Source organism: Cryptomeria japonica, chromosome 7, assembly GCF_030272615.1.
Source record: "Cryptomeria japonica chromosome 7, Sugi_1.0, whole genome shotgun sequence".
Lineage (NCBI taxonomy): Eukaryota > Viridiplantae > Streptophyta > Pinopsida > Cupressales > Cupressaceae > Cryptomeria > Cryptomeria japonica.
In genome coordinates, this window is record NC_081411.1 from 742,635,286 (window position 1) to 742,651,845 (window position 16,560).

Sequence of the window (16,560 nt, forward strand, 5' to 3'; positions counted from 1 at the left end):
TTTCTTTGATGTAGCTATGCTTGATAGAGTGATGTATGGGAACGTTAATCACCATCTTTTGTTGTTTGTAAATGGCAACAATCATATTCTAAGGTTTTTGATGATACTTACAAAAGTGTTTAATATTCTTATTGTAGCTTTTGAATGCTGGCAAAGCTTTCAATGCTATTATAAATTTTTTCATGTTAACATTCTGGATTTTAGATTGACTGTTGAATTTTTTGTGAGTAGAGTTTGAAGAGATGGTTCAGATAGCAAGATTAAATGGAAACAGTCTATTTTCCTATCACAAATATGATCCTATCATCAAAGTTTCAAAGAGGCATAAAAGGGAGCAACAAGAGAGAAATTCTGTGGTTTTGTCGCATTTTCAAAGCTCTATTATTGCTCATGGGGAAGAAGCACATGGTCATCTTGACAATATGGTATTCTGTATCCTTTTAGAAAGAAAATGAATACATTTATATTTTGACAAATATTATGCTTCTAAAATCTCCCCTAAGTTTTGATTTAAGTATATTCTAATTGGAAAAAGGCATGCAAGAGTACTTAGCTTGCATGCATTATCTTTCCTGTATTCTCTTTATAGTATTTGTTTTGTAATCATATGCAACAATTACAACTCCTTGTTTGCGTCATTTATCTGATATGCAAAATCCAGTTTTTGTTTAAATTTCAAGTGTCTGGCTTTTCATTTTCTCCTTGACCCGTAAGATCAGACATATGCAACTTAACAACAGATATCAATAAAGCACAGTTATTTGCACAGATTCAGGAATATGGTGGAAAGATAGCTATGAATCTTTCACAAGTTGTAACTCATGTTGTTGCATCAGAACCAAAAGGTTTGATTGCCTTATATCTAGTTCGACATATATGTGTATGGTTTAATTTGTGCCCTCTTATAATTTTTTAATTGATCATGAGATAACTTGTTTTGTTCTTCCCCAATACCATGTTGTATGATGCCCGCCAAATAAGTATTTCCTCAAAATTGAAGAAATTAATCTCAATGTTTTTGTAGGAAAGTAGTATAATATTTGTTGTTAGTAAGTATACTCTTGGCTAAAAACAAATAATCTATTTTTTCTAATTTAATTTCATATATATGTTACTTTTTATTTTCATGTTATTTTTCATATATGGTTTTATGAAAGTAGAGATGCAGACTTTCTGGTTTGTTATTTGTTTAATGTTGCTTCTTTTATTTCAAGGTTTTGACATAATATTACCATAATGCCAAGAATTCATACCTGAACATAAACCGAGGCAATAACAACGTATTACAAATAACCTTTCTGCTGTTATAACATAGTTTTCTCTTTTATCTTCAGAACAGATTTACAATGAAGTAATGACTGACCTTTTCAATCAAAAGTATATTTAACATTCACTGAAACAAGAACAGCAAATTGTCTGATACAGGTTGAAACTAATATGTCCCTCCAAAGTCCTCAGAAAACTATATGCCAATACTTTCTAGCGTTGCACTTCAGCAATTAATATCTTTCTCTGTAATTTTAGATATATGACCTCTTTCCTACATTGATTTACCCACATGACCAGCAAATGGTCAAACAGCTGCAGGAACCAGCAATTTCTGACTTACACTTCTTCCTTGGCACCCTTGAAGGTCTTCTAAAATTTTGCCAAACTCTGTAACAATCCAAGCGTCCAGGGTAGGAGGATGCTGCAGGTAAAAATGCTCCCAAATATGTCTCAAACTGCCCTTGAATGACCATGACCAGGCCCTATGGAACTCACGTTGGAGTATATGATTTGTCTTTCAAAACCCCACATCGGAGTATATGATTTCTCTTTCAATCCTCTTGCCAACACGGAAGAATCATGTCCCAACTTTGGTAGAATGCACTTGCCCAATCAAACCAAGTCTCATGCTAATACTAGAATTTCCTTTTATGCTATCAAACAAGACTATGTTGGAATATGGCATCAACCAATGAATGACAATCCTCAACAATAATATTTTGATAAAGTGAAATCTTTCCAACCAAAATAATCTGCTATTGCAAAGTTTGAAAATTTTCTTAAATAAGACTAAATTTCCAAATCCAATCGTTGAGTCCAAGCGAGAAACCCAATTGATTTCTCATGTAACCAGCTAGGGAGGAATCTTTCACCACCAAAACTGATCTTCTCCAAGAGAGTCTTCATCCTCATGAAGGTTGAGATGAATTGGGTTCAATCCCACAATACCTCAAGGGCTTCATGTAATGTCCCAATTTTAGGGTTCTCTTGCATTGTGGTTGACTTGGACTTTCTAGCAGTGTCTGTTTTGTTAGATGAGTTATTCGATGTCGCCAGTCAGCTCAGTTAGTCTAGAGGACACTTACGCCACTTTTTGGGGTGATTTTCGACTTTTGGTGTATTCTCCAAGAATCTTGTAGACCATTTATAGTAAGTCACCCGGTTGGCTCCGTTTGTTATTGATCTTCATTAAGATCACTCCAATACAATCAATTTTCGATTCCGATGCATTCGAACGATTTTTGCAAAATTGGTGCATCAATGGGTTATTTTAATTATTTTTACTAAGGATGCTTAAATTATGTTAAATTATTTTATTAAAAGTTTTAAATGTTGAGCACATAAAACATGAATCTTGTGTATCAAATTTTCATTATTTTAATGAAAAGGTAATTTTTGGAGCTAAAATGGAGTTTAATTGAAAAGTGAATATTTAAATTGCACTTTCCTGAAGTTTGGAGAGAAAAAAGTATAAAAAGGCATTTGAAGGGCACATTTGGTATTATGTAGATTATTGTTTCTCTCTGGTTAAACCCTTGGGGTATTGGGAATCAAACTTGGTTAGTTTCAAGTTTAACCCTTTGGGGGTGAGAGGTCCTCCTTGGTTGGTTCGGTGTGGCTTAGTTAGAGTTTTACTAAGTTCGCTAGTTCAGATTTTTGAAGTTATGTTCATGTTGTGTGCTTGTGCGCTTCAAGTTGAAGAATATTTATTGTTGTTTGTATTCTATTGAGTCTAATTTCCAAGGCGTGCCCAATATTCAAATATTAAGAAGGGCATGGTTTACTGAAATTGATTTTGGGTGCTAGAAGACAAAATGAGTGAGTTAAAATGAAGCCCAATATGATTATTCCGACTCCTCCACGATGCAAATGAATGGGAAAATGGTGAAATTTGAAGAAAGACATGGCAAAAGAAAAGACTAGAACAAATCAGGTTTGGGGAGCCATCATGGCCCTTTGAAAGAGTTAACTTCTAGCCATGACATTAAGGAGTTTTGTCTTGTTCATTGCTTGGTTTAATAAGTTGAGTTTGGTAAAGGTGTCAATCTTGAGGTATTTAGCTTGAATTTATTCAATCTAGCCTTTAGTATTATTAATGCTATTTAATTATATACATTGAAATTTGTACATTATCGGGTCACAAGTATAAGGACTATGTAAGGTAAAAAGGGAGGATAAGACAAGTAGCAATAAGACAAAAAGGGCAGTGCATATAATAGACACGAAAGAGGGAATAATTTAGTAGGGATAATTTGGTGCGTAGGACAAAATTTGTGGGGCTACCACTTCCTAATTCATTTGGCTATATCACATGGTGCCATAGTCAGTAGAATCACAATTCCTTTGAGATGGTAAATTTGTAGTTAATTATCATTAGTTGCCAATCATTCTAAGGTCGAGCAGGTCAAAAGGGGAGAACAGTGAGTCAAATCATTACTTTTATCTTGTATTGTGCGTAGCATCTTAATTCTTCAAGTTGTTTAGGTGAAGAGAACAAATTGACGAGGATGTGAGGTTGCTAGAAACTACCCCCTTTATCTAGTGTTGGAAAATAATGATGTGGAATCTTTTCATTATTGATCAACACTAAGTATTGCTTGCTTGGTGTAGTGATCTGTTGTGCTTATATCTAATGCAACTAGTCTTGGAGGACATTGAGTGCATATTTTGGAGACACCATTACCTTCAGTGTTTGGTGTGAATGTGCAAGGATAGTGTGTGATATGCAGGATGCTCTTAAACCTTGGCGTGTGGTTCTTTGCAGCTGCAATGTAATGTCCCCATTTTCATGAGGATCAGAGTTCGAGGGATTAGCCTATTACTTGGACTCTCGTAGGCTAATATGTTTGGATAGAGGGTCTCAGTGGCAGTTAATGGAGATCGTTGTCACTCCATGTCTTCAGTTCAGTCTTAGGTTCAATTTCAGGCCTTTGTATATCAGTGTTTGAGCTTAGTTGAGGAACTTACTATTTATAGTAAGTCAATCTGGCAATGAAGCTATTTTTAGTTAGGGCACCTAGACACATGGGGGTTATTCAGTGTTGACCCCAGCTTCTGACGGCACGTCAAAAGACTGAATATAGAGGGAGATATTAATACTTGTGTGGTTAAGTTATATTTAATCTTTAAGGGGTTATTATAAAGTTATATTGTTAACTTTATTAAAAGTGGGCCACTTAAATATTATAAAGTGAATATAAAAAAGGTACGCCTAAGTGGGGGATTAATTTAATTGATGCATAAAGTATGTTAAGTACATTTAAAACGTATTTAACTCCTTTCAAGAAGGAAATCGTACTGTGCCTTTTTGAGGGTTATAAGAAGCAAACAAGACAATTCAACCTCATATTATTGATTATTTGACATTGGTTGTTATTTTGTTCTGTGGAATTCTTTGACAAGGGTTTCAGAGGTTTGGCCATTGGAGAACGAAAATTTTTCGTGGATCTGTGATTGTGAGGTTGTGAAAGATCAGCTGAATTATTGCAATTGTGAAGGCTTCATTCAGGAGTATTATGTGCTTCAACAAAGATTCTTTTATTCAGATATTGCAGATTTTTCAATAAGGAAAGGGCAATTCAGGTTAGATGCCCCAATTAGCAACATATTTCATTCCTAATAAGCAGCCGTACATTTCTCCTTGCTGGTTGTACATTTTCTAGCCTGACACGTGGGGTCTAGAAAAGGGGTGTTTTGTCCTCGAGGGCTGAAACGCCTTCCTTCTTGCATTTTGGATGCACAATTTCCAATGCCTAGCACATACAAAGTATTCCATAACTTTTATGGCTTGGAGAAATAAATTCTTGGACTTGTACACCTATTTTGGTCAGTTTCCTAGTTTTGGCTGACAAACTCCAGAATTCTTTATTTAAAATAAGCTGAGGACCTATGGGTAGGTTTTATGTATTAGTTTCATTTGCAGAAGTTACCTAATTTATAATATAGATTCAGTTGTTCCATATTTGGTATCTATTCAGTTTTATGTGCAATTCTTGCCTGGCAAAATTGTTATTTTTTATTTGAAAATTATCCAAACTCTTTGAAAAACACAAAAACAAATCAGCAATAGCATTTCAGAAGAGTTAGAACCAATAGGGTTCTTACATGCAACTACCTCAGCAAAAATTTATACTGTCTTATGTTCAAATTCTTGGATGCTTGCTGTCAGTTGCCATGCTAAAATTCTCACAAAGAGTTGATATATGATTGTTCGAAGAGGTCAAAAACGTATGCATTGTCATTTTTGAATTTTGCTCAATAACAAAAGTTTTGTTCAGAACAAATTGTGTAAACATTCATCTCAGTCAAATAATAAATTGTGTTCCTTCATATTGTCTCGAGTATGAATCTTTTATATGAATGTGGGATAATGAATGTATATCCACATTATTAAACTTCAAACTAGTAGCAACTCTGTCATATCAGCAATATGAAAACCTCTAGTAGCTTGTATGCCAAATGTTTGGTAATATGTCTTATCAGTTAATGAAGAGAAAGTGCAATATTGGTATAAAAAAATTAATTAGCAAATTGTGTAGCTTATTACATTTTGCAAGAGAAAAATAAGATAATCTGCATTTGGTGAGCTCTCCAAGCCTCCTTTTATAATCTATTCAGAAACTTTTTGGAAAACACAATATAAAATCACTTTATAATTTAAATAAGCCTTATATCTCCAAAAATTGGTTCATTTCATTGTTTAAATATTCTTGACACTTCAATCACTTTGTCAAGTGTACAACATTTAAAACTTTTGATTCTCTATCCAATGAACTAATACATTAAGGTGCTCTTTAAATTATTTTACTAAAATTAAGCAACCTTAGTAAAATAATTAAAATAAAGCCGATAATACACTGGAGTTACGAAATTGTCAAAAAACATCTAAATCAAAATCTGACTACATTGGAATGATACCTATGATGAATAATGAAAATTGGGGTCAATTGGGTGACTTACTATAAATAGACACTCTCTCCAAGAATCTTGGAGAACACACCAAAAGCTGGAATTCATTTTAGAAAGTGTTATAAGAGCCCTCTAGAGCAATTGAGCCTATTGCAAATGCCAAACATCCTGTTTGACAAGGTTGATGGCCCCCAAGAAAGTCGAAGCTAACTACAATGCTGATGTGACCGAAAATGGGTACATTACATAACTCATCATGTGAAAGGTCATGAATAGGTTCTTTGAAGGTCCCTTGTATGGTAATATAAATCACCCAAAAGAATGATGTCATCAATAGTGGAATACTATGAGATCTTTGGATGGATGTAATGTCCCCAATTTTAGCTGCTAGGATAATAGGTGATATAAGGAGGAATTAATTAAATTAATTTCTTATAAAGTCATTAAAATAAATATATTATTAAAAGTGACTTTATATTTAATTAATCTAATTAAAAAGTGACTTAAGTTTAAAAATAAAAAATAATTAAAAGTCACTTAAATAATATTAAATAATAAAGTGTACCTACCCTCTTCTAGAAGGAACCTCGTGAAGGGTAATGAAAAAGGATAAATAGAAGAGGATGTTAGAGGATTAGGCGGATTTGGAGATTGGAGATTGGAGATTAGACATGATGAAATGACTGATGCGTGGCATTGGTTGAATCTCTGAGGATGCAAACCTTCAGCAGATTTGTTGGAAGGGCTGGACTAAACCCTAGTTCTAGTCTTCCTATTTGGACTTCATTAGTGGCCTAAGGCCAATTTTATTTGAGCTGGTTGGAGAACTTTACTCAGTCCATGGTGGACGATGTCTTAGACTTGTGGGGTTTGTGATTGCATCAATCGTTTTCAGATTGTCCCATAGTTACTATTGCAGATCGATTTGATAGTGGAACCTATCGAGGAGGTTATTGTGAGTATATCACATGCTGGCCATGCACATTTACAGTCTGAAGTAAGTTCCATCTGCATATTCCTGTCTTCGGTTTGTCCCATGTTGGCATCGACATTCAAGTTGGAAGCTAGCATATCGAAAGAGAGACCTAGGCAACCCTTTGCATGATATCTGAAAGAGGAATTGATGAAGGAACAGTCATAATTGAATTCACAACAAAAAAAATCGAGCAAGGGCAGTCTGTTACCATATTTACCATCTGATTTGGCTCACACACCCATCTTTGAAGGTGGCGATATATTCCTATACAAGAGGTGATCTTTCTAAGAACATTTTGTCAGAGAATTGATGATAGATCGGCCTTCTAACAGACTCAGATCAGATTCGACCTGACTGTTATCATCCCTGGTTTTGTTGATTGTGTATCATTTAATGCATTGCAGCTTCATTAGAAAGTTAGCGATTTAATAAGGGTCCAAGGCGATTCTATTGGAGCAGATTGGGAGGCGATTTTTGGTGTCTATTTATTTATTTTTGAAAACCGACCTGAGGCAGGTTATAGCCTTCGATATAAGCATTCAGTGCATGGAAGATTGGTGACCCGCTTACCAAGTCATGGCGCTTCATCAGGGAGGAAGATCCGATTAGTTTATGGAGGTAATTTGAGGTACATTGTATACAGTCAAAGTGACATCTTTGATTCACCCAGTGAACCACGGGGACGCGTCCCCCCCATTTTTGGGCGCGTCCCCCCGTCAGAGACGTCTCGGGGACGCGGGGACGGGGACGCGACGTCCCCCGCCGTCCCGCCACCGCCACCCAAACTCCGCCGGGACGGGGAGACGTCCCCGACGCGGGGACGTCTGGGCGTCTCCTGGGGGACGTCTGGGCGTCTCCTGGGGGACGTCTGGGCGTCTCCGTGGGAGACGCCTGGGCGTCTCCCTGTCCCTCAAGAGACGTCCAGGCGTCTCTCGAGGGACGGGGGGACGCCCAGGCGTCTCCCGCGTTCCCACGCGAATAAAGCGCATTTTTAATTTTTTTTTAAAGTTTTTTATGACATGTGCTTTTTGGGGGGGGGTTAAGGGGTAACCCTAATTGGACGTGGGCCCCACCCTACCCCCCAAAACAACACAAAAACATATTTAGTTTGGATTTCACTCTCATTATGCAAAACTGATTTTTTTTCCAGCAGCTTGAAGAGGAGGAACAACTTGAAGAAGATTGATTGAAGGGGTGAGAAAAGTGACTACAAGCGTGATAGGAGCTAGAAGAAGCAAGAAGAAGAGGAAGAAGAAGATTCTTCTACATTTTGGAGAGATTTTTCAAGCACAAGGTAGGGTTTTTCAACTTCTTGTTTTTTTTTTGTTTTACTTTCTGATTTTCATTGTTCTATGTCATTTTTGGTTTTTTTAATTTTTTTTCCCTATTCATCTTAAGACTCAAAATGAGATTTGATGTTGAATCTTGAGGGCAAAATGATGATTCAGGGCAAAATGATTCATCATTTTGCCCTCAAGATTCAACATCAAATCTCATTTTGAGATGAATAGGAAAAAAATTTAAAAATATATTGTTAAACAAGGCTGATTTTATTTTTATTTTTATTTTTATTTTGTGAAATGCAGTGTCAATTTGAAAATTTCACAATGAGCTCCCAAGGCACGAGTGAAGATAACATGGAAATCCATTCTCATAGTGAGAATGATTCAGAATTTGAACCTGAAAATGAGGGGGGTGACCATGGGGCTGATCCTGAAGCCCAATCTAGTTCTATGGCAAGTGCAACAGCTAGTACAGGTTGCCCTTCAGAGTTGTTGGCACCATATGCTAGGGGTCATTTTGATCCTAAGTCTCCTCTAAAACAGTTTGCTTCACAAATATCAGTACAAGGCACTGCATCACATTCAAGTGGGGGAACAAGGAAGTGGAAGTGCAATATTTGTGACAGAGAATGGTTCGGTAGCATTAGCAGGGTGAATGCACACTTTCTATTTTGGAGAGGAAAATGCGTGAAACATTGTAAGTTTTTGGAGGAACCCAAAAATATACATTACAGAATTGAGTTTAACAGGCTTTGGGGGGTCCCAGATGACACATATTTCAATGCCTACTACTTTGTCTGCTAGGGCATCACTTCACGACAGCCAGAATGTGCCAGTGCCACATACTTATCATGCTTCGCAGGCGGGAGGAATGATGTTTGGATCTCCATCTACTTCCACTTCTACTGCTGCCAGGGCTGGGAAACGTAAGTTGCATACACCACAGAGCAACCCCATTGCTGATATGTTTAATGTGCAGCTGAGAGATGAGATAGATGAATCCATTGGCAATTTCTTCTTTGCCAATGGCATTCCATTTCATGTTTCACGGTCTCCTTATTATAGGAAGATGATAGATATGGTGGCCAAGGGAGGACCATCTTATGTGCCACTAGGGGAGACGAAAATGAGGACCTCGATCTTGGATAAAAGCTATTCTAAGATCAATATTTTGATGGAGAAGATGAAGGCATGTTGGGTGGCATCGGGGTGCAGCATAGTTATGGATGGGTGGACGAACATTAGCCATCGTCCACTCATCAACATCATGGTCACATGTGCAGAGGGCCCATACTTCCTTAGAGCAGTTGATTGTACAGGGCATCGTAAAGATGCTGATTTCCAGTTTCAGGTCCTCAGGGAGGCTATTGAGGAGGTTGGGCCACAAAATGTGGTCCAAGTAGTGACAGATGCAGCCTATGTGTGTAGAGCAGCAGGGAGACTCGTTGAGGCAGCCTATAGACACATTTGGTGGACCCCATGTTGTGTGCATGCCATGAACAATGCACTCAAGGACATGGGGAAGATTGACTGGATTAGAGGAGTGGTCACCGATGCGAGAGATGTGTAGATGTTTATCTGCAACCACCACATTTCACATGCACTCTTCAGGACCTTCCTGAAGAAGGAGTTCTTGAAACCAGTTGAGACTAGATATGCATCCTATTTCATTCTCTTGGAGAGAATGATTGAGTTGCAAGAGGCATTGCAACTCATGGTTATGACTAATGAGTGGAATAGGTGGGCTGAGGCCAAGACAGAGCAGGGGAGAAGGGTGAAGGAGATAGTGAAGAGTGATGTGTTTTGGACTGATGCGAAATACATTGTCTCCATCATTTCTCCAGTATTCCAGGTGATCAGATATGGGGATGGGGATGCACCTAACCTTGGAGAGGTGTATGAGTGCATTGACTCTATGCTTGGCTAGATGAGGGCTGCTGTGCGAGTGAAGGACCCCTCTCTAGCATTCTACAATGAGCAAATCCGGCCTATCATTCAGAGTAGATGGGACAAGTTGAACACTCCTTTGCATATGGCTGCCTTTGCCTTGAATCCTAAGTGGTACAAGGCTAGACCGGGTAGAACGACACCGATTGAGGATGATGAGGTGAAGGCAGGTTTCTTTAGGTGCATAGAGAAGATGTTTGATTCCAGAGATGCCGGCACAATGCGCACTGAGTGGGTAAGATTTGCCACTCTTAGAGGTTATTCAGATGCAGCAAAGATGGATATAGACATTATGGCACAGGAGGACCCACTTTTGTGGTGGAAATGTCATGGCCCGAAATCTTTGACCACCACTCTAGCCATCCGTCTGCTATCCCAGGTTTCCAGTTCTTCAGCTGCTGAGAGGAACTGGTCTACATATAGCTTCATCCACTCTCTTAAGAGGAACAGACTTACCTCTAAGAGAGCAGAGAAGCTTGTGGCTGTACACAGTGCTTTGCGTCTCATTGACCACAAGACACTTATGTACAAGGAGAGTCTAGCGGCACGATGGGATGTAGAGCCAGAGGAGCCTTCACAGATTGATGAGGATGATCCTACCACTTCAGATGCAAGGCTAGTTGGTGTGAGCTTGAGGGACCTTGATCCTCAGGAGTCCAGCAGTTCCAGTGAGGAGGAGTTTGCAGATGATTAGAGGCCTCCATTAGCTACAGTTTGAGTTTTCACTTTTCAGTTTTGTCATTTTGTATTTGACTCGTCTCTTTTGTAATGCTATTGCTACACGTATTTGTATTTGGCTACTCATTGTAATGATGAATCATGTAATCATCTTTATTATTATAGACTTTGCAATGGCATCAGATATTCATATTTTTCGTTTTCCTTTTTCGATATTCATATGATAGAAATGAGAAATCTCCAATTTGACAATTTCATTTGTCAAATTTTATTTACTTTTAGTTTTAGCAATTAGCAATTAGTTACGTATCACTAATCTAAGTAATCTTGGTATTTCCTATAGTTTCATTTGAAATCTAATTCTTATACTGTTATACTGTTATACATCTTTTCAAAACTAGTTTTTCAAGTACTATATGTATATATATGAGCACCACCACCCCGCCACCCCCCCCGCCGCCGTCCCCCCCGCCGTCCCCAAATTTAGGCCCTTGGTCCCCCCGTCCCCGAGACGCGTCCCCCTCGTCCCCCCGTCCCCCCGTCCCGAACGCCCGTGGAACACTGGATTCACCACTTGCAGCAGTAATGGCGGCATTGCACATGGCTCGATTTGGCACTTGGGAGGCCAGTTGATGGTTGATATTGCTGCAGTTATACCAGGTTCATTTGCTAGTTGATTTTCCTAAGTAATGCATAAGTTTAGTTGCAGATTGAATGTCCTCAGAATAACTGAGAATTAATTATTTATGGTAGTCCATAATGTTCACGAAATATCTTGAACTGTCAATATAATTGGTCTATCAAATGTAATAAGAATTAGGGAGCTTTTGGTTTGCATCTCATTATACTATCTACTTGAGGACGTGTACCAAATGTTTGACATAATGTCTACTAGCAGAAAGAGTTTTGTAATACCAAATTGTGCTATCATATGAATTAAGGATTAAGGAGTTGAGGCTGCACCTTATATGTTTGAATTCTGAGAATGTATGACAATTATTTGACAAAATGTCAGTCTTTAGTAGACATGTTTATGAGCTCCACTTGAGATAGATTGATGTCTATTATTTATGACTTTAATAGTTGTTCTCTCTTGAAGTTTCATGTGGTTGATAACCTTTATAACAAACTGAAACTAAGAACAGCAGTTCGTGATCTTGAATGACAATGGTTTGACAATATTCCTTGGGTTGGAATACTTCATTTCTACTCCTATTTGACCAAGGGATATTACAATGGAGGTTAAGGTATGGGCCCCCATCAACTTGAATTGTATATGTAGATATGGTGAGGGGGAAGTAGCAAAAAACCATGATGGCTTAATATAGAAAGGTGGACCACTCTAAACTTGTAGCCGCATTTTCTAGAGTGGACATTAGAAGCCGTAAGTGAAACCTTGGACTTGAGGCTATCTCGAATGAGGAAGGCCACACCACTAGGTTAGTATATGATAGTATACATTTTTTTATTTTCTATGTGAAACGAGTGGATCCTGTATGCAATGCTATCTTGTAGGGTTTTTGATTTTTTTTTCACATAAAATATCCTTTTACGATACTTTAAATCAGAATCTCTAATCTTTACTTTTAGTATTTTACATACAGACTAATTGATATAACTCTTGACAGTCTACTGGCTTGGAGATTGCTAGTTTAATATAGTAAATGGTTGTTTTGTAAATAATTTGATCTTACCACCGTATCTTATATTGTTGATGTCAAGATACTGTGATGTATTGTTTGAAAAAGCTATTTCGAGACATTTTTCATATTTAAGAAAGTAATTACTTGGTCTTTCTAAGGTAATTATAAAATGCCATTTTGTTTTCTATTTAGATATATGTGTATGTGCATTCCATCATGTATTCATTAAAATACAAAGTTAAATCTCTAATTTTTTAGGACCTACATCGTTATTGCAGGTCTTCATTACAAAGTTGCAAAGAGCTCTGAGTTTGATGTCATTCACATCTCTTGGCTTTTTTCAATGTTGGAATCCAAGGGGATTTTGCCAATCCTGCCAAGGTGAATATTTTGTATAAACTTATGGACTCTTAAGTAATTTTGACTCTACTGTAATAACTACCATTAGTAAAAATATGAGTAGATGCTTAAGCAAAATAATTTACATCTCAGCTAGAGACATTGGGTTTATGTGTCTAATTATGAATGTTGATTGAATGATTTTAACAATGAATGTTGGTGATAGACACTATATTTATTTGAGTAATAAGACAACAAAGACAATCAGTGAATCAGTGGATGAACTTGGAGATCCATGGTTTGAACCTCTTGAAAGAGAAGATTTATTCCAGGTTCACGTTCATTCCCTTAGAACCACATTTATGTTTTGTGATAACTCATATTCATTATAATCAAATTTTACACCTCTTTGATTGTATTTACATATTCCCAAAACATAAATTTGTTATACAGATCTTTCAAAACATGAACAGTTGGTGTTCCTCAAGTTCAACTAGTGCAATTGGTAAAAGGGTATCACTCAAGCTTGGAAGGCCATGGCTCTCTGGTATTTTTCAAAGCTGCTGTTTATACTTTCATAAGCCTATCCATTCTAGGTGAGACTAACTTTTTTATGTTGTCTTCTATTTATTGTGCACTGTTCTGTTATTATATTTGTCATAGCATGGGCATGCTATTAGAGCTGCGATGCTGCTCTAGATTGTGATGCATGATAGTGTTCTTCTGGATATCACAATGATATATTTGTGATTTGTTGGTGGATAATGTTGAATGATCTGATCCAATTTTCTGTACCAACTTTTTTGTAATTTCTCAGTTTAACTATTCGATTTTAAAGGTGCGATTTTAAGTAGTCTTCAAAAGGTGTGATTTACTAGTTACAAAGAATTCAGTTTGCAAGGAAGAGGCGTGATTTGTGAATGAGACAATTTGAAGAGATTTGACCAGATCTAGATGTGTCTATTTGTTGAAAAGGCATGTCCTTTTAGAAGGGAAATACGTGTATTAGAAGATATATATAGAGATCTAATAGAGATTGAAATAAAGAAGTGTGTTGTGTGAGGAATAAAATAAAATATCATTCTAATTTGAAGCAGATTTTATGGAAGACAAAAGCAGATCTAAGAGTAGATTCATGGACCATATTGAAGAAATTAATTAAATGAAGAAAAGTGTAGTGAGAAAATGGAATATCATTAAGAAGAGCAGAATAATTAAGCAGATCTAATAAATCGCAGCAGATCAAGGTGAAGAAGAATAAGTATTATTTTAGAGTAGAGCAGATTTCTTCTATGAGATTTGACCTTCATCTAATGGTACAACAAAATGCCTGTAAAACATGGTTTTGACATTCTTCTATGAGATCTGACCTTCATCTAATGGTACAACAAATGCATTTTGGTTGGTGATTTTTCTAAGAAGTGGCATGCTGGAGAAAATGGGACTCACCAATGCTACGTTGAAGTCTTCAAGCCTTTGACTCCTTCCAAAGACCCTTCCAAGGTCCACAACTTTCTTTCTAGAATGCAAAGCTTGGTAATTTGTGAAGATGGTATCAAGGAGTGTCAAATGCCTCTAATAGCTCACGTGGGCTTGCTTTGGTGTTGCACTAACATGTTTGTCTCCTTCCTTGGTTGTGTTCCCCTCTTCTGATGCAACACAAAAATGTTTTTATCACTTAAAAGTTGATTTCTACATGCCCAATATTTGCAATTCCAAATTTCTTGAAACCTTTTGAGTTGGAGTGTGATGCTTTAGGAGAGGGGATAGGTATAGGAGAAGTATCTCGTAGCCTTTGAAAGCATTGAAGTTGAGAGGTGTGGAGAAGAGTTATTTAATATATGAAAGAGAGATGTTGGCTATCATGCATGCATTAGCCAAGTTCGGACCTTATTTGGTGGGGGGGCAAGTCATCATCAAAATTGACCACAACAACATACCATATTTCATGAATTAGAAAGACCTCAATGATAGGTAGGGTGAGTAGACTTGAGGACTAGGGATTTGGTATTGTGTATGTTAAGGGAAAGAAAAATGTGATTGTTCATGCACTTTCTAGGATGCATCATTTGTGCTTATTAGTCAAGATCATTGCTTATTAGAGAGATGATTTTACTAGAATATACCAAGGATTCATGGGCAATAGGAATCGTTGAGGGTACTATACACGATGATCGGGACGTAGTGATTAATGAGTTGATAATTTACAAGGAGAGGATATATTTGGTGCCTAATTCGGGATTTAAAGTGAAGATACTGAAGACTTTCCATGAAGCACATATGGTTGGTCACCTGGGATTCTTTAAGACTTAGAGGCAGATTTGGGAAATATTCACATGGAAAGGACTTAAAAATGAAGTCCTTAAGTATGTCAAGGAGTGCCCCACATGCTAGCAGAACAAAAACAAGCATACTTATCTAGCTGGTTTGCTTCAGCCCTCATCCATTCCCAATCAAAATAGGAATGCATCTGTATGGATTTCATCGTTGGGCTATCTAGGGTACAAGGTAAGGACTGCATATATGTTGTAGGGAATAGACTAACAAAATTTGCACATTTCTTTGCCATTTTCGCAGCATAGACAACAACATAGGTAGTAGATTTGTTCTTCAGGGAGATTTTCAGATTTCATGGGATGCCTAAGAGCATATTTAGTGACATGAACGTCAAGTTGCCGAGCCTCTTTTGGTAGGAACTTTTAAAATTGAGTGGGATTGAGCTCACTCCCAACACTAGGTACCATCCACAGATAGATGGGCAAATGAAGACAGTGAATAAATGGGTGGAAGGGCATCTTAGGATTTATATTCCACATTAATAGAGAGCATGGGTTAAATGGCTGCACCTCAGAGAATATTGTTATAATTCTACATATCATATGTCTGTAAGGATGCCACCATTCATGGAATTGTATGGGCACTAAGCTTCTAATTCGTTGATTTACTTTTGGGGGTAGTAGAGTGCCTAAGGCGAGAGATTTGCTATAGGAGAGTCCAAATATCTTGAAGTCGTTGAAGGAAAACTTGCAACACGCACAAAATCAACAAAAGTTGTATGTTGATCAACATCATACAAAGCACAATTTTGAGGTGGGTGGGTTTATTTAAAGTTCTAGCCATATAGACAATCCACTCTCAAGAAGAGTGGGCTAGATAAGCTCAAGCCCCAATTCTATGGTCCATTCAGAGTCTCTAAAAGGATTGGAGAAGTAGCTTATGAGCTAGAGCTACTGGCTAGCAGCATAGTGCATAATGTATTTCATGTGTCTAGGCTCAAAAAGGCACTTGGGCATAATGTGGTTCTTTCATCATATCTGCCACCATTAAATGAGAAGTCAATCTTGATTCCATAGGCCATTATTGACTACAGGGAATGTACTTTGCGGAAGAGGGTAAGTGTACTTGGTCAAGTGGAAGAATTTGCCAAAAGAGGATGAAACACTCAAAAGTGAACAAATCGTGCACATCCAGAGTTGGAATTGCTTGGGGACAGAAAATTTTGGGGAAGGCAAACTAT

At 37.4% G+C, this 16,560-nt stretch overlaps 1 protein-coding gene across 2 annotated transcripts in view; it reads left to right on the forward strand.

Annotated features, from left to right (window-relative positions):
• LOC131071924 (DNA ligase 4) overlaps positions 1-16,560 on the forward strand; it is a 174,321-nt gene that overhangs the window by 112,888 nt on the left and 44,873 nt on the right. Inside the window, exons 10-14 of one of the 2 annotated variants that reach the window (XM_059207763.1) lie at positions 232-432; positions 720-845; positions 12,983-13,085; positions 13,270-13,375; positions 13,497-13,639. In XM_059207763.1, the coding sequence (XP_059063746.1) occupies positions 232-432; positions 720-845; positions 12,983-13,085; positions 13,270-13,375; positions 13,497-13,639 (679 nt within the window). The remainder of the gene's footprint in view (positions 1-231; positions 433-719; positions 846-12,982; positions 13,086-13,269; positions 13,376-13,496; positions 13,640-16,560) is intronic. The other variant, XM_059207764.1, reaches the window with a different exon arrangement.